Source organism: Balaenoptera physalus (assembly GCF_965194825.1).
Source record: "Balaenoptera physalus genome assembly, chromosome: 8".
In the NCBI taxonomy this organism is placed as follows: Eukaryota; Metazoa; Chordata; class Mammalia; order Artiodactyla; family Balaenopteridae; genus Balaenoptera; species Balaenoptera physalus.
The window spans coordinates 94,521,691-94,546,987 of NC_138887.1; the positions used below are offsets into that span (position 1 = coordinate 94,521,691).

At 37.0% G+C, this 25,297-nt stretch overlaps 1 protein-coding gene across 8 annotated transcripts in view; it reads left to right on the top strand.

Moving 5' to 3' along the window:
- CPED1 (cadherin like and PC-esterase domain containing 1) overlaps window positions 1–25,297 on the top strand; it is a 297,503-nt gene that overhangs the window by 51,668 nt on the left and 220,538 nt on the right. For all 8 annotated transcript variants that reach the window (XM_082472288.1, XM_082472289.1, XM_082472283.1 and 5 more), the window contains 2 exons: window positions 10,566–10,672; window positions 16,646–16,721. In XM_082472288.1, coding sequence (XP_082328414.1) covers window positions 10,566–10,672; window positions 16,646–16,721 — 183 coding nt within the window. The remainder of the gene's footprint in view (window positions 1–10,565; window positions 10,673–16,645; window positions 16,722–25,297) is intronic.

Below are 25,297 nucleotides of genomic sequence, written 5' to 3' on the forward strand. Positions count from 1 at the left end.
ATATAAAACAGATAACTAATAAGGACCTACTGTATAGCACAAGGAACTCTACTCAATACTCTGTAATGACCTATATAGGAATAGGATCTAAAAAAAAGTGGATATATGTATATGTATAATTGATTCACTTTGCTGTACAGCAGAAACTAACACAACATTGTAAATCAACTCTACTCCAATAAAAATTAATTGAAAAATAAATAAAAGTGTATGGAGTCTCAGGGGCCAACAAGGGTCCATGTGGCTGAGAAGAAGTGGGGTTTGGGGAGTGCTGCTTTGAGGGAAAGAGCTAGAGAACTAGGTTGGGGCAGGTGTGAAGGATCTCTGTTGCTTTGCTAAGGAATTTGGTCTGTATTGTGCTGGCAGTGATAAGATCTGTGTTTTCAGAGGATGATTGTGGCTTCATGGAGGAAAATGGATTAATGAAGGGAAAAGAAATAGAAGCAGGGCGACTAATTAGGAGACTTTGCAGAGATAGTGAGATCTTAGATTTAGAGACTGTGATAGGATTTGGAAAGGTCAGGAAATATTTAAGAAATTCTAATTTAGGTTGGATGGGAATTGGAGATCAATGGGAAGTGGAATGAGAGACAAGTACTAGTTGAAGTTGATGTTACGCTTTCTAGCTTGAGGGGAGAGAAGGTGACTACACCTTTGAGGGTAATAAAACTGGAAGGACGGACAGGTTTTTGGCAGGAGATACAGGTTCTGATTCATATGTGTTCAGCAGGGCATCTGTCTTAGGATGTAACTGGAGATCTGAAACATAAGAAAGGTTAAGAAATGTAAATTTGAGAGTCAGTGGCAGGAAAGCAATAGCTAAAGCAATGAATGTAAATAAAATCACCAAAGGAGTTGAATTTAGAGAGAAATGGTAACAAGTGAAATGAAAGGCTAGAAATTTGGGGAGCTGCATGTATTGAGGAGGGTTTCAAACCCTGAACTTGATCTATTTTTCAGTCTTCTGTATTTTAAATACCATCGGAATTGTCTTTATCAGAGAATTCATCTGGTATAGAAAGTAATTATTTTTCATTTTCTGCATTGTAGTGCAGATTGGTTTTGTAATACAACATGCTTAGTATAAAATACTTGGTGAGCTTTGTAATTAATATGTGTCTAGTTACAACCATATACTTAACAGTCATCATCTTTTTTTCTCCAGAGAATATGTTTATTCTGATTTTTTTTAAAAAAACTAAAGTCCATACTTCATTCAGATTTTTAAACTTTTTACCTAATGTCCTTTTTCTGTTCCAAGATCCCATCCAGGATACATTACATTTAGTTGTCGTGTTTCCTTAGGCTTCTCTTGGTTGTGACCGTTTCTCAGACTTCATTTGCTTTTGATGACCTTGGCAGTTTTGAGAAGAACTGGTCAGGTGTTTTGATGTCCCTCAATTGGGTCATGCCTGGTATTTTCTGATTAGTGTAGGGTTATGGTTGGGGGAGTAAGACCACGGAGGTAAAATTCTCATCATATCATATCAAGGGTATAGACTATCCACATGACTTATCACTGTTGCTATTAGCCTTAATCACCTGACAGGTAGTGTTTGTCAGGTTTTTCCACTGCAAATTATACTTTTATTTCCCGTTTCCATACTGGACTCTTTGGAAGGGTGTCACTGTGAGCAATTCATGCCGAAGGACTAGGGAGTTGCGATCTACCTCCTTGAGTCTGTAGTAGCTATGAAAATTTTGTTTGATATTTTTCCACACCAGAGATTTGTCTCTTCCTCCCCATTTACTTTGTTATTCAATAATTTGTTTATATCAGTATGGACTAGTGGATATTTATTTTATACCAATATTACTTTACTTATTTTTTGCTCACATTGTTCCAGTTTTGACCATTGGCTCCCGTGCCCCTTTAACATACCTCCGTCACTGCTTTTGTTCATTTGTTCGTTTGCTTGTTTGGTTTTGAGCTCTTCCTCATTTTCTGGCACTGTGATGCTCTAGACTCATCTTGTACACTTACTTTCCCAGCCCTTGAATCAGCCATACCTCCAAGGACCCCTGGTTCCTCGTATTGGAGAGTGGAATTAGAAACCAATTATCTGAGTGTTAGGTGCAGTCTGAGTTTTAAATTGCTGCAGAGTTCATTTCTTTGAAGGTCTCGTAAGCTGGTGAGAATTCCAGACTTGTAGAAATTTGGTAAAATGCAGTAATGAGAGTTTTCTCCCAGACAAACAATAGTCTTGAAGCAGTAAAAGTTTAAACACACTTGCACACACATCTAATCAGCTGTACTTCAATAGAAGACTATATAAGTGGCATGAAAATCTTTTTTAAAAAAAGTCACTTTTGGGCTTCCCTGGTGGCGCAGTGGTTGAGAGTCTGCCTGCCAATGCAGCGGACACGGGTTCGAGCCCTGGTCTGGGAAGATCCCACATGCCGCGGAGCAACTGGGCCCGTGAGCCACAACTACTGAGCCTGAGCGTCTGGAGCCTGTGCTCCGCAAAAAGAGAGGCCGCGACAGTGAGAGGCCTGCGCACCACGATGAAGAGTGGCCCCCACTCGCCACAGCTGGAGAAAGCCCTCACACAGAAACGAAGACCCAACACAGCCAAAAATAAAAAAATAATAATAAATAAATAATAAATTAAAAAAATTAAAATAAAAAAAAAAGAAACTTCCCTCGTTCTCTAAAAAAAAAAAAAAAAAAAAAAAAAAAAAGTCACTTTAAAAAAAGAGAACAAATGTATGGATACCAAGGGGGAAAAGGGGTGGGGTGAGAGGAATTGGGAGATTGGGATTGATACATATACACTACTGATACTATGTATAAAATAGGCAACTAATGAGAACGTACTGTATAGCACAGGGAACTCTACTTAATTCACTGTGGTGACCGAAATGAGAAGGAAATCCAAAAAAGAGGGGATATATATATATATATATATATATATATATATATCGGCTATATATATATAGCCAATTCATTTTGCCATACAGTAGAAACGAACACAACATTGTAAAGCAACTATACTTCAATAAAAATTATTAAAAAAAAAAAACCTATGGGACTTCCCTCATTGTCCAGTGGTTAAGACTCTGAGCTCCCAATGCAGGGGGCCTGGGTTCGATCCTTGGTCAGGGAACTAGATCCTGCGTGCTGCAACTAAAGATCCTGCATGCCGCAACTAAGAGCACTCATGCTGCAACTAAGACCGGGTACAGCCAAATAAATAAACAAATATTAAGAAAAAGAAACAGAAAACAAACAAAAAAACCTATGGAAGGAAACTTTAGCAAGCCTTCTAAAGTAAGCATTTCTTGAGTTTATTTCATAGAAGTACACTGATATATTTCTTTTCATGCTCTTCTTAATGAAAAGTTTCTTTAGAGCAGGAGTCTTAACTTTTGCAAAAGTTTAAGCATAATATTGCTTTCTTGAGCTTGTGAGTAGGTTAGAAAAATTTCAGGAGTTCAAAACTCTTCACAGAAACAATCTCCAAACCTCTCTTAGGGCAGAAAGCTGGTTTAGAATTTCTCTGCGGTGAAACACAAAGTTTTCATTATCAGCTCTTAGAGGTTAAGGAGCCAGAGGCATAACAAGCAAAAATCCATGACCAGAGTCTTGGGGCAAGAAACCAGATTTAATTAGATTTTGTGACCATGTTACATAATGCATTGAAAATCTCAAGTTTCAATGTATATGATTTCTTTTAAAGTGAATTCTGAAAATTGAAATATATAATCCAATAAACATCTACTAAGTGTCTAGTATAATCAGCGTTATATACAAGAACTTGAATGTTTGTTGTCCTTAAAGAAAAGCCATGAATAAAATTAATTAAGCATGGGTAGATCCATCATATTAAGAATACAGTTAAGGGAACAGATTAATGCAGCTTGGTTCAGGAATGGCTAATTTATATTCAAACAATCTTGTGGTAGAATCAAGTATAGAACTCAATTTATTATTAATAAGTTAATAATGTATTCAATAATGTAAACTATCTACTAAGTCTGGTAAAAGAAGGATACAGAGAAAGGAAGACTTTGTTATGTGATAAGAATCTTATAGTTGTGAAGAAAAGGGCATACAAAGGGAAGAGTGAACATGTGAAATATCCTCATGTTATAAAGGAATATTATGTATTAGTTAATAATTGTTATATTATAAAGGAATATTATGTATTATTTAAAAATTAAACATTTCAGTATTTCACACTGAAATAAAACAAATTTTAGGAAATCACACTACTGTATCCTTAAGGAATATAATAGTATAATACTATGAATAAGTAAATGAGACTTGGCTTTAGTAGCTATGTATCTTAAAAGTTCCTGGACAAATTTCTTTTCCAAGTCATACTTTATAAATCTTTTCTGCTTCAATCAAATGTATGTGTTCACAGAAAAGTTTCTAATAAGTAAAGCACTTGGAATCTGCTATTAGTTTTCAGAATTAATATTACAATTCTTTAAATGCAATGACCGGTTACCTTTGTTTTTCTTATGTACTTCTCTCCTTCATTCTTACTAAGAACCAAATGTATCTTTATGTCCTTTTTAAAAAACCTACTCTAATATTTTTTCTTATTATTCATCCATTTTTAATTTTTACAAAAATATTTCAATATCCCAGCATTTTATTGAGTCTTAGTTATTGGTCTACTGCTCACATTCAGTTATTCATTCATTTATGCATTTAGCAAATAGGTAGCAAATACTTGTTAAATTCCAGCCACTGTTGTAGATACTGAGAATACAGCAGTGATTAAAATAGGCCCTGTTCTGCCCTCGTGACGCTCACATTCAAATGGGGAGAGACAGACAATAAACAAATAGATAAGAAATACATAATGTGTCAGATGATGATAGATGCTATGGAGAAAAATAAAGCAGGAATAGACTTGTCATTCCTTGAGAATAAACAGCATTTATAAGAATGATGCTATCTCAGAGCTCTCCGTTGTTCTCTGGGTTGAATTACTGATCCAGTAGACTTTATCAATGAGGAGGTCATCTGAGAGCCAGGAACGATTGTGTGCTTTACATGGCAGCCTGACTATGAGAGGGTGGAAATATTCTAAAGGCAGCCTCACTCCTTAGGGCAGATGCTTGATTAAAACAAAAACAAGAACAAAAACCTTTTAAAATAGCTCTTACTTTTAACACTGAGATGTTAGGTGGTTCCTGAGAACGCTAAACTATAGTCAGTGCCATATTATGTGTGAATTAATAAAGCTGGACCCTGACATCTCCTTCTAAAATTGTCTGTGGAGTTTTCATTGCTTCCAGACCCAACACTATGGAGGCATGATAATGAGCAATAATGTTCTTTAGTTTGTGGGGAGAATCCTATAGATTTTTCATGTTGAGATGGAGAATAGAACATCCATATCCTGTTTCCTTAGAACTATGTCCTGTGACCTCTCTATTTAAGGGCTTGGCTAGCCTGATCTGGGAGCTTGTCCTGCTCTGGTTTCTTTGTGACAAGGAAAGAAATCATTTTAACCATCAAAAAAAATCTGAGAAACTTTCAGAGGTTTCTTTTCAAAAGTAGGTGGAAACCCAGTTAATATTTATAGTTCCTGAGTACATGTGCAGTTGAGAGCTATCTCCTTTTACACATGAATATTTCTCTTACTTCGATTACCAGTGGTATCACTAATAATGTTTTAGGGTGCTATTGCTGGGTGAGGGTCTAGGAATACCTGAGTTATACCTGTTGTAGTCTTTTTCCTCCAAGGTCCCAAAGGAAAATAGACACTGGACAGTAGTTGAGAAAATACCAAAGCTAGATAGTTCCTCTTTGTCTCAGTTTCTTCTTCTGTAAAGTATGTGTAATAATAGTTTCTACTCCACAGGGTTGTTGGAAGTTCTGCATAAGTTAATACATATAAGGCATCAAAAGCTAAGTGTCTCTGTTGCCTCCCTGTTTTTTGAAGCAATAATGATGTAATGATCACAAACATGGCTGCTGGAGCTAGACTTCCTGTTTTCAAATTCTCTTCCCATCACGAACTAGATGGCTGACCTTGGGCAAGTTATTTAACCTTTCTGCACTTAAAAAAAAAAGAAAAAGTACATCTAGCAGGGTATTGTATAAAATAAATTAATTAATGCAAATACTTGGAACAGTACCTGGCATACTCTAAGTACTCAAGAACTAATTGCTGTTGATTTATTACCACTACTACTGCTACTATTCCTTATTTATTAGTGTGGCCTTGGCGCCCAAATCCTAATGCAGTATTCTAAAGAATTAGGCTGAGTCACATAAAGGTCTCCTTTCCCTATGCCAGGAAAACCTAAGAAGCCATCATCCAGATTGGCCAGGATCTGCTTTGCCTGTTTTTTCCCCAAGTCAAATCTTTTTTTTTTTTTAAGTTACTTTTTATTGGAGTATAGTTGCTTTGCAATGTTGTGTTAGTTTCAATCCAAATCTGACTTCTCAGCTCTTACACTAATGTCGACCTTCAAGGGACAGAAGAAACACATCAAGTAAGACCAACACCAAAAATGTTTGCCTCAGTGCCTACAAAGAGCCTGTCCTGGGCCACGTATAACTGTGGCAACAGCCCTGAGACAGACTGAATGTGGAAAGAGTCCAAAGAGAAAGTGTGAACAAGAAAGAAATGAAGGCAGGTCCACCTAAGAGTGGGACCTGGTCCACTTTAGTAATCCAACCAAAAAGACATAAGGGAAAAAGATGGCTACAGGCCAATCGGTTTTTTTCCAGGCTTGTTAGAGAAAGAACGACTCTAAGAGACCACACTTCAGTCCTTGCCAACTTTAACATAGCCAACCAAATGTCTTTGGAGGTGAAGTGACCGTATTCAACCTTGTGAAAGAGCATGGCCGAAGATGGAAATCAAAGGGTATGTTCAGACATCCTTTAAAGACCAACTGAGCAAATATCAACTGCCTATAGTCATCTCAACAAAACCAATTTACCTAATGAACAAGCCTAATTCATTGAGAGCTAGAACGTGGAACATCAACTTGCTGAATGAACAATTCATGGAAAACTGACAAACCAGTGTTTTATACCAGTTCTAAGGACTGTTTGCTGCTACTAAAGGCAGAGCCCAGGCAGAGTTTGGGCCAGGTCGGGCCACTAAGGTAAACTACAGACAATGTGGGAAGCTGGCCTCAGCTGTCAGTGGCTGCCTTGTAGGATATGAACCCAAAACTTCTAAGTTTTCAAATGAAAGCTGAAATCTGGATTTTTATGTGAATTGTGCTGACATTTGCATTTTGACAAACGCTTAAAATCAAAAACAAAACAAACACTGTGCAGACCAAATGCACCCTAAATGCGGGCATTACTCCCCCTGTGTGCCTGCAGTCTGCAGTCTCTGCTGTACGCATTGTCCACTAAACACTCATGCTTCTAGGTTGTTGAGCGTGACCCCAAAGCTTCACAGTATATAGTAATTTGTAATCTTGTTGAGGAACAAATTTGTATCCCAGATGCTCCAAAGTTGACTTCTGAATGTTATTTACTTCACTAGTGAGTATGCTTTGCTCTCTGCCCAGTTTCTAGATTTCAGTATGGTTTTGGGAGTTTTTTAAACCAAGCTTGAATTCATAGCACCACTCATAAAACAAATAAAGCTTTTTTCTTTAAAAAAAGGGCTGTGGGAATCAGGCAAGGGAGTAGATTTCTAGATAGAAATGAAGAGAAATTGAAAAGGTCTACTTTAACTAGAAAATTTAACTAGGAAATAGAGATTTGGAAGTTTGATGTAGAATTCAGCAAGGGTAACAATAGGAATTTTGAGTGGAAACAATCAGCATTTTTTTCAGACCATGGTAGCAAGAATTAGGCATAAGGACATGAAGAGATCGCTGAAAATTTTTGGTTATACTTTACTTCATTTTAAGAGGAAATTGATGTGCTATATGGTATTTTTGAAATATTAACTTTTAACTTAAAATATTAATTAAATATTTTTGAGAGATGAGGGGTAACCTTATGAATGTCAAGAAATTGTGTGATGCTTTATAAGTTAGCCTAAATTCTTTTTGATGTTTAGATCCCTTATTGCTGCTAAGGGCAGTGACTGTCTGCCCTTTTGTTTTGCTATTTGCTTTCATATTTCTAGTACAGTGTTCAGCTCAGAGGAGGTTCTTAATAAACTGAATACTTTGAATTAGTTAAATGTGTCTCCAGTTTCAAACATTTATGGTTTAAATATATATTTTTTTCTGTCAATTCTAGAAATTGTGTGTATGCCTTGGGTAGTGAAGGGGGGCATGCTTCAGACTTAGAGGAATATAAAAAACATACTGTTTTTTAACACCCAAACAATGCAGCCCATAATATGAAATTCCTCTCTCTCTGCCTATTCTTATCTTCTTAAAATATTTAGTTGTGTATAACAGGAAGTTTCCTCTAGGGTTTTAGTGTTTCCTGGGCTAGAAGTAATATTGAATGAAAATAGTCTCTGTGTTTTCCCTTTTGAATACATATCAAAAGGTTTTGGCTGAAAATGCCAGGTGCACATTTAAAATAAAGTATTGGAATCATCATAGAGTATTAGGTTTTGGCCATTGGAATCTGCTTGTAGTTTCCTTCAAAGTGAGAGTGCATGGGACAGGGTAGACCCTTGACACCTAAGGCCTGATGGCTATTACCTGGATGAGATCTCTCCCAACTCCCAATCACCAGCATCATTTCTCCTTGTTCTTTTGAACTATTGTGCTATCTTCCAGCATCTTGAGATACATCACGCAAACGGAGAAGCTCTAGGACAAGAGCTCAATTAACTTGAGTTCAGTTGTCTGGATCCTTTTGTTTGGCAGAGAGGTTTCCCTTCCAGCAACAGGACAACTATAGAGGGACCAATAGCTCGGACAGCACAGGACTTGTCAAATGGAAAAGGACTTGGTTAGTGGAGAGTGAAATTTCATTCCAAATTGTCATAGATATTCTTCCTCATCAACTTTTTTTTTCCTGTATAATTCTTCTTTGAAAGCATTATGCTCTCAAGTGAGAAATTCTAGGAAATTTTTAAAAGATAGCATTTGGAGGCATTTTCTAGCTTTTTGAAGCCACTAATAACGCAGGAACTGACTTGTGAGGTCTGGCATAAATAGTTACTTGAAGGAACATTTATCTTAGTATTGATCAACAAAAGATGCCATGTGTACAGCAATTGCTTCATTTTCTAAACCGGATTTCCATCCAAAATGGAGAAAGTTTCCCAGGTAGGACCAATTCTTTTATATATTACTTAGTGTTCTTTTTCTGTTTTTTTTTTTTTTTTTTTGAGATAGATATTTCTATATTGTTTCTGAAGTAATGTGTTTACTACCCTATCATTAGCTAGTTATTCATTCATGCATTTAACAAATATTTCTAAAGCAGCAATTATATGCAAGGTAAGCTGATAAATTTATGTAAATAGATCCAAAAGAATAAGGGAAAATAAACCCATATATAGCCACATAAATGTTAATTTTTAAGTGTTCAATTACTTATGCAAGAATGTACTCTGCTGAGATTATTTTGGCAAGTAACTATGATTTATTGGCAAAGAACTTTGTTCTTGGTGAAATATCATTTCTTTGGTCTGTGTTATACTCTGTATTTTAGAGTCAACTCTGTCTATAACTAGAACACAAATTCCTTTTAGACTAAACCTATCTTAAATTTTTCATTAAATTTTATTTTCTACCTAACACAACTTTTTCTTTGTAAGAAAACTTATAAGAGCATTTTTAAAAAATTTATTTATTTAAATTATTTATTTTTGGCTGCGTTGGGTCTTCATTGCGGTGCGCCGGCTTCTTATCGCGGTGGCTTCTCTTGTTGCGGAGCACGGGCTCTGGGCACGCGGGCTTCAGTAGCTGTGGCTTGTGGGCTCTAGAGCGCAGGCTCAGTAGCTGTGGCTTGCGGGCTGTAGAGCGCAGGCTCAGTAGCTGTGGCTTGCGGGCTCTAGAGCGCAGGCTCAGTAGCTGAGGCTTGCGGGCTCTAGAGCGCAGGCTCAGTAGCTGTGGCTTGCGGGCTCTAGAGCGCAGGCTCAGTAGCCGTGGCGCACGGGCTTAGTCTCTCCGCGGCATGTGGGATCTTCCCAGACCAGGGCTCGCACCCGTGTACCCTCCACTGGCAGGCGGATTCTTAACCACTGCACCACCAGGGAAGCCCCTTAAGAGCATTTTTGATTTTCAAGAGCTATGAAAAGTAAGGGTAATACGGAGGCCCAGAGCAAAATGTTCGATGTTTTGACTTCATATCGTTATAACTCTCTCATCTCTTAAAAGACTTTATAATTTTCTTTCCTCCCAAGCTCTGATTAGGATTTTATGAATTTATAAAATTAGTGATTTGAAACATTCTAATTTTAGTCTTTTAAAGGAATTTTATGATATAACTTAAGATAATTGGATTTTCCCTAGGATACAATATTAAAGTGTTACTTCTGCTTAATTAGAAAAGGTGAATTTTAGTTACTTTGAATATATACTTTTAAGTATATTCAGAATCATTGTTATTTGTGTTTTAGGATTTAAATAATTACATTCTTTAATCTGAAGAAGTAAATGGTGCCTTTAAAAATCTGATAAGAAATTGTTTTTCCATACTCTTTTGCTATTAGGTGATTTGGGCTCTTGGGATCTGCTCGTTTGCCTGTCTTCTAGGAAAGCTGGTGGAAAACCTTGCATATCTGAGGAGGACATGTGCCAGTTAGGTTTACATCAAAAGGTAAACATTCTTTTTCAAAATGTGCACAGATTTTATCAGACCTATGAATATTAACACCAGTACTTCCTGGTGCATAATGTTGAAAAAAAAAAAAAGTCTTGAAAAACTGGAACCGTTGCATCTTTGGAGAAAGTTTCAATGGCCATGCCTTATACACTTTACCATAAAATTTCACCATTTGGGTTTGATAAGACCCCCTTCAACTTCAGCTGCTACCAATAAGGATCCAGTTTTACCTAGTGGGACCCAAAACTTGACCTTGAAATACATAGCCTATGGAGTGTTGCTTACCCTGGCCACCTGTCCATCCAAAGTAGTAAAAATTTTATTTACTAGATCCCTGTTTTGACTTTTCAAACTTAAATTGATATCCTGAATTATAACAAATTTATATAGTTTTTTAATTAACTTTTAAAATTGACATCCTATATCTACTATTGTGTGTAAACTTTTATAAATGCTTCTAGAAAAATTAACTACAAATTATCAGATGCCTACAATGTGCTAGTCACTGAGCTGGAAAATTTGCATATGCTCTATTTTTGGTAACTTTAACAAATCTGTGAGAAAAGTGTCAAAGCCAATAGCTATTTTTCAGTAGTAAAAGAGTACTATAGTAGCTACCGTGATCATTTGATATTTCTGCAATTGACAGTTGTGATCACTCCTTCTTCCTTCTAACTTTCCTTCCTTGACCTTTAGACTGAGCACATTCTTTCACTTCTTCTCGTACATCTTTGGCCATCCTTTCTGTGTCCTTCCGAGCCACCTTTTCTCTGTCCGTTCTTTAAATGCCTCTGTTCCCCAGCACCACCCCTAACGTTTCACCTACCATTTGTAGTTGATGACTCCCAAATCTACATCTAAAGTTCAAAGCAGTTTCCCATGCTTCAGGCTTGCATGTGTAACTACCCACTGAACATCTCTACTTAGATGTCACATAGGACCTCAGACTCAACGTAGAGAAAATGAATTCATTATTTTTCCCTGGTAAACTCACTTCTGTGCTTGCATTTAGAAGCTCTGCAGAACTGCTCTGCTGGTCATGAGTGTGCTTAACCACTCTTGTCACTTCCTAAGATAGAAATCTGGCCTTCACCTTTGAGCCCTTCCTCTCTCTTGTCATCTGCATTCTATCAATCATGAATACTAAGGAATTCAACTTCTAAATAGTTCTCAAATATCTTACCTACTCTCCATACTTACTGCCTTTATTCTGGTTAGACAGTCACCATGTATAACCAGGACAATTGCTGAATCCTCCTCACTGATTTTTCTGAAGCAAGTGTTTTGCCTCTGAAATCCATCGGGCTCTCAGTTATCAGAGTGAAAAATAGAAAATGCTGAATTAACCTGGTTACTCCTATGCTTAAAATCTTGCATGGCTTCCCATCAGCTACAGGATAAAGTTGACAATATTTGCTGTGTGTATCAGTCAACCTCCCAGCAGGAAACAAATGCCATACTCCAAAGGATTTAACTGAAGAGAAACTAATGAAAGAGCTATTTACAGAGCTTTTGGCAGGATAAGAGAAACAAAAAAGATTAGAGGCACCCAGGGACCAACAACATCATAAGGTTTTACCACCCTTGGTCTGAAGAAGGGTGTGTACAATAGAAGGAATTGTATAGCAAAACCAGATAAGAGCCGGAGCCAAGAAAGAGGGATCCGTGGAAAGGAGCTATAAACATAGGGGAATGTAGCCATTACCAAATCATAGCCCTGCAGAGAGGAAGCCAGGAAGATAAGTATTCAGCCTCTCTCTACTCCCACCTTCCAATCTCTTGCGAAGGCCTCCTCCTGAGAACGATTCTAAGTGCTTACATGTTTGTTTATATACATTCTTTACATATGAAGAGACTGAAGCACAGAGAGATTAAGAAAATTACTTAAGTCGTCCTAGCTAATAAATGAAGCATCTAGGATTCAAACTCTGGAAGTCTGACTTTAAATTCTGTGTTCTTAACCATATCACTATAGAACCTTTCTAAATAAATATTTAGCTGCTGCACTTAAAGCCTATTCTAATGAATATTCTTAAAGAATACACAAATTCTAAATGATACATTTAGATAACTGTCACTTTGGAGCATGAATAATTTGAAGTTTTGTGAACCATGACTTATTTATGTAAACATAAGTATTCAAAACAGAAGTTGCTTCAGATTTGTTGGGTATGTGATAGGATTGTTAATGACCTTAGAATGAACAAAGAAAGGGCACCTGCTCAAATGAGGATTACTCACCACTTCAGAGCTTTGGAATTTAAGTGCTTAATGAAAATGATCTTAAGGTCTGTTATAGATCATGAATGACCAGGAGTCTCTCTAGCCAGGAGGAAAGTAACAGGAATTTAAAACTGTATTGGTCCGTGTGATGCTGAAACTGAAGCAAGGTCCACTATTTGGGGTGACACTAAGTTTAGTAAGTGGGGCTCTATCTCACCTCTAACAGGTCCTGGTATTTCTAGAGCAGAGAAATTCGTTTCTAGTTCTGAATGTTTGTAGGATTAGCAGTCCCTGAATCTGGGATGCTGTTTTTGGTACTTGGAGCACTGAGAACTACTGAAATGGCTCTTATTTTACAGCTTGCTAGGACATTTTCAGGTGACCGTGATGGAGTGATAATTACCTGGGAGAGACATGGATGATAATAAGACTGTATTTTCTTTGATTAGCTGGTTCCCTTCTTGCCATTAATTCTCTTCCTTATGGATGATACTGAACAGCTTTCAGAGAAGGTCTGATTTTTGATACAAGATGTGAGCATCTGTACAGATCTAATGAAGAAAAAGGACAGTTCCCTAAGATACAATGTGACATGTGTGTCACTCTCAATGTTCATGAGTGACCAAAAAAAATTTTTTTCCCTGGGTGCTTTCTTACACTTTATATAAATAGCTCATGTCAAATGTCTACTTTCCTTAATGAGTTAATGGTATTACTGTAGTTTTAGTTTTTTTGAGTTATAAACACTTTCTGAATGTTTATGATTAACATCATACTGTTGCTCTTATTAATGAAATATGTCTCAAAATAAGAATGATTTTTTTTTTTTTACTTTTGCTTCTGACGATATGTAATGAAAACAATTTAGATTACCACAGAGTAGGATTGAAATATTTTTAAATGCACATTTCCTTTCTCCCAGTTTGATCTCAGAAATATTCTAGGGCCCAAATGTCATTATCATTTTTTTATATGCATTCTAATCCTTTCAAAGATGCAGAAACTTCTGTGCCAAGAAAAACAGCTGTCTATATAAAATATACATGCGTGCACTTGCACACGCACACACACACACATATAAAGCATTCGAACCCAGTACAAAATCGGTATATATTAAAAATGACTGTTTGGGTGGTAATGACGTGTCAGTGTAGCTTCATCAGCTGTAACAGATGTACCACTCTGGGGGAGATGTTGGTAATGGGGGAGGCTGTGTGTGGGTCGGTGGAGTGGGTATATGGGAAATCTCTGTACCTTCTGTTCAATTTTGCTGTGAACTTAAGTTCTATTAAAAAAAATTATTGCAGTATTAAGCTGGAGAAGCTCATCGTATAAAAGTCAGCTAATCCCAGTGAAAACTTCTTTATGTTCCACTTGATAATGATGCAAATCTTACATATTTTATGATGTACATAAAAATAAGAATAAAAAGCACTAGGATATTGAAGAACATGATTAGGTTTAACAATTAAAAAGTTAATTAAGAAAGTTAGTATGTGTAATAAAGTTGATTTAGCACAGCTGTAGGACCCATAGCCTTGTATGTGTTTATTTTTTTGTGCCAAGTTATTTAGTTTAACTGCTTAGCTTGGTGCTCAGTTCCAGAGTAGAACGGAGATGATATCTCTAGTGTCACGTGTCACCATGGTCATGTCATCTTCTTCTACTCTGTGAATTCCAAAGATGAATTTCCTCCTTTGGAGGAAAGAGCAGTGGAAGAGGTCATTGGGTAGGGGATGGGAAAGTGAGAGCAGTTGCTTCCTTTGGCTTGGCTCTGGTTTTTTGAAGCAAATGCTTTGTTGACCCTGAGTCAGTTCATCGTTGTGACCCAAGGTCTCATGTGAAAAGTCATCTCTCTGATATGACACAACAACTACCCTTGTATCTGAAATCTGTGCAAGCTGTACTCTGTCTTTGCAGCATTTACACACATTCTTCTGGCCCGTTAGTTCAGTTACTGTGATCCATTTAACCAGGGCTCTGCTAGTCCTTTCAGTTTGTAGAGGTCAGGAGGGCATACCAAGGATGCTCTACACGTCTGCAAGGCCGGCACATTTACTCTGAGCCCTTCAAGAAGTGGGAGAAGGTTTTCAATAGGACCTGTGTCCATACACAGCCTTCACTACTACTTACCTAATGCTGCTTCTTTTTCTTGGCCGTTCTATTGTTAAAGATTCTATTTAGTCAATAGCAACTGAGTGATTTTTTTCCTTAAGTGGAGGAAAATGGTTCAAGTTTATTGACTTTTAAACCTTTTCACAATCTAATTTAGAAAGGCTCTTTGTGTGTTAACAACAACAGCAAAACCCCCAAGCCTCTAGGATGGGTTCCCCAGACCTTTGCAATCATGCTCTGTCCCTCCCTCCAGCCTGTCTTAGGCTGAACTGAAAACTTCAGGACTTTATGAAAGCCCTTCTTCTTTTCCTACATTTAGACTCTAAAACTGATCACTTTTGAATTTGAGAAACGTAGACATCCCTAAAATCTACAGTGTACTATATACTTTTCTCAATTATCATATTCACAAGAGCGGATTCTGCTGAAGCCTGGGCTTTATTTATGCATGACCTGGGCTGAAGTTCACAGTTTGCTGAATAAACAGATAGAGTTAACAAGATTGCAAGGGTTAGAGAACTTTTAAATGATGAACTGTTTCAAAGCACTTTAAATGAATTCTTTTTTAAAAACTACAGCTTATGACTGAATTATTGAATTGATCAAAGCTTAGAGCGGAAGTGGTATTTAGAGACCCAAGGCTCTATTTCACAAATGGAGAAATTGAAAAGAAGTAAAGTGACGGGCTCAAGGTTCTGATTTTGATACAGGCCAGAAGTGGGACTACAGCCCATGTCTCTGGTTCCCTCTCTTTTCTCCAGCTGCAGCTGAGTTCTTTTTATCCAGTCAGGCCAGCTGGCCACAGCAAAGAAACTCTAATACGTTTTTAGGGTAGAGTGAATTAATTTGAAAGTAATCAATAATTGCTCAAAAATGAATCTGATTTTCAAGCTGATTTACACTGACTCTTTCTGTTGGTTTTAACGAGGCGTTACCATGTTTGGCATTATTTGGGGGATTTAGCTGAGAATAGCTAATCTGTAAATTCAGAAGAGGAGGGAATTAAGCTTGCTTGTATCTTTTCTTTAAAAATTAAAAGATATGTTTGAATTTATGACAACATTTATGAAGCTTTCTAAGAACAAATTTTTGTTAAAATATAGTTTTGTGGTGACTGGGTTTTATACTCGAAAGCAATAAATACCCTTCAGTATGAAGTGAAAACTATAAATGCTAACAGGTTTAGCATTGAATTACCACTAGATGTCTGTGATTCAAATCATTGAGGGCCTTTGGAACTTGGGAGTGTAGCTGACTTTGAGGAATGTTTAGTACTATTTTTTGCCAAAGCAAAATGTGCAACTGTCAAGTTAGTAGTGTTACTCTATTTGCCATAGTGACATAAATTATTTTCTTATTTTTTCTAGCAAATATCATGGCTTTGAAATATATCAAGGTTTTAACAAGTATTCCCAAATATTTTGAAGATTTCTAAGGGCACGTTTTTATTTTATGTTATCAAATAAACCACTCTATTATTTTGGATTTTAAAGTTGACTTACAGAGATTTGAAAGTAGGAGGTGGTTGGTGTAGACAATGCTTCACATCTGTACCCTGTAGGCTGTTTGTATTTTCTTTGCTTTAGCAGAGAATGCTTAACTCACTAGAATCTTTTTTATTCCTTTCAGGTAAACATATTACCAGAAATACAACATCAGCTTTGCAGAAAGGAAGGATTATGTCGACTAATTAGAAGATTTCCAGGTAATCTTTCATTTGCTTCCTTATGCATAAACCTGTGAGATATATAGGCTTCCTCAGCAGACACTGACTAAGAAGCCCTCAGATCAGCATACTAAGCTCCTTTGTTTATCAATTCCACTATCACAAATCTGCCAGAATCCACAAGGTTTTGCCAATGGGAGGACCTTGATAATAAGGAATAACACAAAACATTGATATTCTTTCTTTCAGATTTGCCTTCTAACTTTCTAGATGAATATTCCTTTTCTTCCTATGTATTTGTCTTCAAAATAATTGCTGCTTCATATTTAAAGCAATTATTATAGTACTTCTTAATTATATAAAACTTGAGGTTTTTTAAAAATGTATTTCTTTATGATTAAGTGATTCTGATCTTAACAATTTTGTTTCTTCTTTCTGAAGTTCTCTCAATTTGTCTTGACAACTTTAGAAATTTGGGACAAAAATTACCATCTCACTTCTTCATAGAATCCCAGAGTGGAAAGAACACATCAGATGGCATATGAGTCTTCATAGATGAAATTATAGGCTACTTGAAAACCCATCAGTGAAAGAGTTCCTCACATTTCTAGTTTAAAACCCACTTAATGTTTAATAGCTATGCCCCTAGAAAGTATTGCACTATATAATTAAAATTTAAATCCACATAATTTTAATTATGTTTTTAAAAATTAATTTGTGTCTGAGTTGAATCAGAAAACTGGTATCTTAACCCATCAGCTTTTCCATGGGGTTTCTGCTTCTACATCAAACATTAACCACATTGGCATGTCCCATTATAAAGACTACAGTCTTCTATTGTCATTTACCAAGGATTAAAATAAAATAAATATAAATCAGCAATTAATCTTTCAATTTAAGATACTTGTTTAAAATAAATGATAGCTGTATAAACCTGGTTCTGCAGTTATCATTTTATATGACAGTTGTAACTGACTCCCTAATCTCTTTGTTTTGTTTTTGTAAACTTTAGCTGGATAGTTTTTTATTTTATAAAAAAAAGAAAAGTAATGTTTTTGTGAGAAGCAAGTAAAATAATTATTCCCAGTAATGCATTATTAATGAGTATCTAGAAATCCTTTAATTAAGGCAATTTGAAAAACATTTGTTTATGTTTTGACCAGAACTTACATACTTTTAAAGTATGTTTTTCTTTGTTGCTGTTTACATTTCAAAATGATTGATTAGCACTGGAGTTAGCAGAATAGAATCATAATAATGAAAACCTGTTTGTAGCCAGAAATGGATTACCAGTTTTAAAAATTCCCCAAACAACTCTTACCTAAGTTTATATTTTGCTTCCATAAAATTAAAACGTTTTTTTTCTGTCTTTTTTGCTTTAAACATTTTTTTTTCTCAAGAACATCTATAAGTTCCAGACACCTTTCCCCACTCTGTGTAGTTTGTAATTTTCTATTTATCTCTGTGACTAACAAGGTAATTTCATGGAATATACAGCCTTTTTAATGGAATTATTTCTCCTGTAATGTTATCTTTCTGTAGCTGAAGATAATTTTCTTAGATATGTAGCTTTAAAGCAATATGTCTACAACATTGTTTTCTGATATAAGCTTTATAAACAATAGCTTATGTTGGAGACTCTGGCTATGAATATACAGTATACACTATAAAATCAGTATTCACAAGATTAAAAAACACGTTATTTGTTGTGAATGCTGAATATTTAATATTGAAGACAGATTAGATAGCATCATGCCGGTACCTAAAGTTATTTTAAAAAGTAAGGTATTATTAAAAAGATAGTAAAACTAAACATAATACTATATACTTTAGCCATTTTATTTAAAGCCAAAGTGGCCCATGCTGTTTTGAGCTGTGTTTCATTTAGAGACAGGCAAAACACAAATTTTGAAACCAGAGATTTTAGCTCCACTGCCTATTAGCTGTGTGAGTTAAATTTGGGGTTTGTTGGTTTTTGTTTTTTAATCTATATAGTGAGTAGAGTGAGACCCATTTCACAGATTTAATTTAAAAAATAAAGTGTAGCTACAGGTATGTCTATGTGTGTGTATAATTTTATTTGAAGAATGAAGCGTATTACAATATATGCATATTATGTACCTCCAAATTGGTAACTGGATGATCCTAGATTTGAAAAGTTCAGCAACAGGCCTTTCAATATCTTCTCTCTTTATATGACTGATTATCACTACAGTTTTATGTTTCTGGCAAAAACTGTGAAGAGTCTGAGATTTCACCTACTTCCAAGCTCACAAATCTGCCTGCCACAGTTTCATGGGAGCTGGCAGAAGACAGGAGACTCCTGGGTCAGAGACAAATGACCTTATTGTTTATAGCAATAGCAGCAGACAGATTATCAGCATTTACACTGGTTCACTGAATCGCAGCTCCCCCAGGGCAAGTGAAGAGGCTAGGAGGTGACACTTGTATACTAAGTGGTTTGCATTTCAAGAGCAGAGCTCTGACCTTAGGGAGTTTGAATATTCCTGATGGTCAGTGAGTATGCCTGCCCTTCGCCTCAGAGAGAGACATTATTTTTGTTATCCTGGACAAAAACTTCTCTTTGCTCTGGAGAGAGACACCATCTCTATCTTTCAAGGCTATCTGCTGCATAAATATCTTTGAAAAGATAGTTCAGAACAGATTGTCAGTGCCTCTGTTTGCAAAGGATGCAAAAATGTGAAAGATGCATGGAGAAGTATCTCCTAACCATTTCAGAGAAGAACACCTGACAGGTTTTAGCTCTGAAGCTTAAACAATGTATAATTCAGAGCAAGATTTAAAGCCTGGTTGTGCTTCAGTTTTTTAATCTATAAAAATAAGACATTTGGCAGTGATCAATAATGGTGAGATTTCATGATTCCACCGTGCCTTTTTCCCGTACAGACACGCTCTCCCAGGCTTTATCTTGAGCAGTAGGTAGAGACAAGGATGCCATGAAAGGAGGGATGATCATCCTAATAAATCTGAGTGGGACCTTGCGAGTGTGTGGCAGGACAGGCAGAGTTTGGGCCAGATATATGGGAGCGTTTGAAGACAGAGTGTAAGACTAAGACAGTCTGTTCCGTTCCGCAACCACACAGAGTGTATCTGCCATTAGACTTGTGACTCACATTGAAAGGCACAAATCCATGGAATTTTTACTGGCTAGCACAAAGGTTTATTTTTATCTTGCCATTTAATGCTTTGGTGTTTGAAATCAAATGTTTTCATTGGCCCAAACTTTTTGCTGATGGTTTTTGTTGCTTTTTATTATTTGGTTTTTTTGATAAAAAGTTTTTTTCCCCTATATTTGAAATATAAGTACAAAACAAAACATCACGGAACCTGTTTTACTTGGGTTGTTGTTTTTGTTCTCCTTTATGATATCCAAGAAGCCCTGGTTAGGAGTGTGCCAAAGTTTTGGCTATTACTCATTCTTTCCAGTAGTTTTATCTTAGTTCTGAGCGCAGGCTTTTACGTGAAATTTGAAATGTACCCAGACTCGTACTCAAAGATAGCACTTTGAACATTTTAGGATCTCTGGCCTCATCTTTTTAGTAACGTGAGTACATAAAAAAAGAAAAAGAAAATGATAAATAGAATTTACACATTCTGTTGTATCGAAACAAGTGTAGACTTTAAAAAATTATAGATATTTACTACCAAATATAAAATATATCTTTAAATAACATAATTGAACTTATTTTTAAATATTGACCAATAATAGCTTTTATCTCACATGGAACTGCTGATTGTTTTTAAAATGCTAGGTCTAAAAATTTCTGTTTATCATATGATATCAGTGAAGTATTGTCAGGGAATCAAATAGCCTAGCTTGAATTTAAACAAAGCAACATGGAAATTGTCAGTGCTTCATACCATTTGAGGATTTTTATTGATTTCATTTTTTCCTCTCCTCTGCTGTAAGGAATGTACTCCTTCAAACAAGAATGTGAGAAATGAGATTCCCAGTGTTAAAGGAAATTGGGGACTTACCTCTACGAGGCAATCAGGCAAACTTTCACAGAAGACCAGAGTTTGCTTATTCTCTGTGCTCTCAAATGCTGACACCCCCTCTCCCCCTCTGTGTGTCCTCTGAATGCTCCTTCATGCTTATATCTTTCCAAAGTCTTCCACCTCTGTCCCACACATGATTATATCCTTTGTGCAAAACATTCTTTCCCCAAGTAAAACTCTCATCTTTTTAGTATGACTGACTACAGCTAGGTAATAGCAGAAAGTAAGCTGATGGAACTAATTCAGACTAAATTACACCCTCACCCCAGTTATAAGCCTCTTAGATGTATTTGCATTTTTATAAAAGAAGCTTGCAAACCCAATGAATTTCTAATTGGTAGAATTTCTGGAAGCGCATTCAAATTCCCACTCAGTTCATCCAGTCCATTATCGAGACTATAGCCAGAGTGATCTTTTCCTCCATCTCTTTCAGAAATAAAACAAGTCTATTAGGCAGTCTGTCTCGGGACTAAACAGTGAGGCCCAGGTAGCTATCTGATGCTCTGACTTGAGCTGGGGATAGATTTTTATCTAGATCAGAAGTCACACACCCAAATGTTTACAAGAGCCTGGCATGTGACATAAAGAATTCGTAACACATACAGAAGCTTGAGAGACCAAATAACCTGCACATTTTCAGTATTTGGCTTGTCATCAAATGTATAGACTCATTAACATAAGCCATCTGGGCTCCAAGAAGAGAAGAGGAGTTGAAGACATAGGAAAGTACAAGGCAGTATGACGTGGCATCACCCAGATATACCTCAGCAGAGTGGCATTGCTGGAAACATAAAGTTCCCTCATGTTTCTCATCCCTGTTAAATTCAGTTACCACTAAGATTCAGATCCCATCTGGTGGCCTGGTCCTTCCCCTTCTACCTCTTTATTCCCGTACTTCTCTCCACTCCTTCCTCTTAGCACATGTTTGCATTTCTCTAAACCCTTGGTAATTCCACCTTCCATTTTCCTCACAAAGTGGTAACTTTGTTAATCCCTAAGAACAATGAAGCTGGGTGTTGTACTAAAACCTTAATCCCTGGAGTTGGGAGGGATTTGTTGATGTCTCTCTGCCAGTCCTCCTTACTCTCATCTCTCAACATCCTGATCAGAATAGTCAATAAGAAAATCATCACCTTGGTTAACTTCTGGAGACTTCAGATCTGCCATCATTCTTATCAGTTTTGATGTCCACACCAATGACCCTTTCCGCATCACAGCTCTATGATCTCATCAAATCCATGACCTTCATTTCTCTGCAGCTTCAGCCTCCCGCCTGTGTAGCCTTGCTGATTAGTAACTTGCATCACAGACAACTACATCCATCTTTGAGACTTTAAACTAATTTACCACTTTATAATCACTGTCTTTCTGGCTTTTTTCACTCCTTCAATGCCTCTGAGCCTAGAATCTCAGATGTCACTTTCAGTATTCTTAATTCTGCTGCTTTCTCCAAGGCCCTCAGCCATATTTGGCCATAAATTCTTTCCTACTAAGCCTGGACCACTTAGTCTGCCACTTGAAGTATTTCCCTAGAAGTGTCTATATTTTTCCTCCACACCAGCCCTTAAGCCACCAATTAAGAAAAACCCTACAGTCTGACTTCTCTGCTCCCACACAATAAACACTGGAAAAAATCACACAAGTTCGCTGTTCCCTTTTCCGAGGATGTCCTCCTCACTTGCTAAAATGGAAAAAATCATACTACTCCTGCAATTGTCAGTTCAGCCACCATCACCGACACAACTGGCTAGTGGCCCATGAAGCAGCCTCTCCTAATTTCCCTCTACTTATGAAAACATATTAAACATTTTAAGAATGACTCCTATATAGAAAGTATATATTTCTACTTGCAATATAGAAAAATATAGGAGGAATTTCCATGCATTCTAAGGCTGATGGAAGCAAATTGTAGTTCTTAGTGCTCTGTTCAATTCAGTTTAGGTAGAGAAGACCCTCTCTTCCGTTCTCAGGATGTATTTCCAAAGAAAAGCCAGCAGAACGTGCTGGTGGTTTGTGAAAGAATGTCTCCTACAGCTTTAGCAAACCATCAGTTGGGCTAAACAAGTTAGATGCCGGGAGCTTACATCTGTCATTCACCTGTTGGTCTCAGAAAAGTCAACTGTTGAAAAAAGGACACATCCCTTCCAAGTTGAGCATATTGTTTTTCAAATGAAGAAAATATGAAGAAGAAAATAAATATCCTGATTCACCAACTCAGAGATAATATTTCACGTTGAAAATCTAAACTATTGCTGCTCAGGACTGTCTTCCAAGTGAAGTCTACCCGATTTGCTGAGGCAGATTTACACTTTCTTTCCTCTTTGTTTCTATTGTACCCATGAAAGCTTCCCTAATAGCCCAGTCACAGTGTGTCGTAGTTGTATTTGTATGTGTTTGTCTCCCCACAAGGACTGAGACTCCCTGAGGGCAGGGCCTTACTATTCTCTTCTCAGGTTCAGTGCATGGGCATAATTCCTGGTGTATAACAGTTCCTCTAATATTTTTTTTTTTCCTAATTTATTTATTTATTTATTTATTTATGGCTGTGTTGGGTCTTCGTTTCTGTGCGAGGGCTTCCTCTAGTTGCGGCAAGTGGGGGCCACTCTTCATCGCGGTGCGCGGGCCTCTCATTATCGCGGCCACTCTTGTTGCGGAGCACAGGCTCCAGACGCACAGGCTCAGTAGTTGTGGCTCACGGGCCCAGTTGCTCCGCGGCATGTGGGATCTTCCCAGACCAGAGCTCGAACCCGTGTCCCCTGCATTGGCAGGCAGATTCTCAACCACTGCGCCACCAGGGAAGCCCCAGTTCCTCTAATATTTTTAAATGAAAGACTGGAGAGGATGCTAATGGAGGGGGTTGGAATTGTGGAAGGGGAGCCCTGCTGATCATCAGAGGGTTTTGGCAGTGCTTGGACGGATTTATCCATTTACTCCCTACACAAGCTCCGTATTGAATTAGTGCTGTGCAGCAGAGAACAGGGCAGGAGAAGTGGAAAATACAGTCTCCTTCCTCCAAGATATAATTACCCATTTTGAGTAATAAGGAATTTGCATCTATGAAAGAACTAGAGAACTGTTACCATATTTCACACACAAGGCAGAAAGATATCAATAAACTATATGATGTGGTACCCACTTCTAGGTGATTACCATTGCAGACAAGAGACTGGTCACCTTATTCCTGTCTAAAAAGAACAAGCTTAACACTTTCTCACATCGTTGGTTATCCTCATTCATGCAGGCTGGAGATGGATATGTACTTCTTATGGGCAGGCTTGTATTTTTGTACCATTTCAACCCAAAAGTCTTTAAATATTTGTTTACCATTTCTTTAGAGGAGAGGCTAAGGGCTGACTGCCAGAAGGACGAAGTAGGGAGACAGTGCTGCGAGGTATCTCTCATTACTTACCCAGTAATGTTTTAGGACTTCTTATAGATGAGCTTTCTGGGCAGGTTTCTTCATCTTAATGGTTCTGCATTCAGGACAGAGGAAATAAATCCAATACTTCTTGCTGACTATTGTTGCTTCATTGTTTTTTTTTTTGGACCTGTGAAAGAAAGTGAAGATGTCTGAGATGTGGCCAGAAAACCTAAATCAGAAAGAAAGAGCATTGATCTTGTTTGCAGAGGATGTGAGGTGAATTATTTTTCTTTTTTAAGCCCTTAAAAAAAAAAAACAAAAAAAACCCTTAAAACCTTAACTTAAAAAAAAATCTCAGAAGCCCTATGTAACATAGGAAGAAATGAAATTGCTTTGGTCAAAAAAGGGTAGGGTCCTTTGTCCTCTCCTTTACCCTTTCTTTTTCTTCCTTCTGGTGGCCCCCGGAGGCTACTGCCTGACACCTGTCTGACCCCAAAAAGCCCCAGAGAGTTCAGCCTGGGAACCATGACTCTAGAGAAAGAATTTTAGAATAGAGAGCATGAATAGTGGTCAGTGGAGGTGGATTCTGTTTATCAAGCGTGATTCTATTTTCAGGCATGAAAGTTCATAGAAATGTTCTTCTCTTTCTTTCCTGTGTCCTATTAAGTTTTTTGGCCACCCATGAGAAGGAAAATAGAAATCAGATTTTAAAAATGATCTAACATACATTTTTTAATTCCTTTTACCTTTCCCTTTTATTATGCCTTTATTATGCTAGTGAGCTACATTCAATATGAAAAGAATAGAAAATACAGATAAGCAAAAAGCAAGAAAAAATGTAAATTTAGTGAAACTACATAATTTTCCATACTTTTCCTGTTCATGAACAATTTTTACATACTAGAGTACTATGCAATTCAAGTGTGAGCAAATCATGGCATGTTTATCTGTGGAAAACTAATGAAGACATTAAAAGCGATGGAGGGACTTCCCTGACGGTCCACTTGTTAAGACTTTGCCTTCCAGCGCAGGGGGTGCGGGTTCAGTCCCTGGTCAGGGAGCTAAGATCCCACGTGCCTTGCTGCCGAAAAACCAAAACATAAAACAGAAGCAATATTGTAACAAATTCAATAAAGACTTTAAAAATGGTCCACATCAACAACAAGAAAATCTTAAAAAAAAAAGTGATGGAGAGCTACATTTATTGGCATAGAAAAATATTCACACTATATTG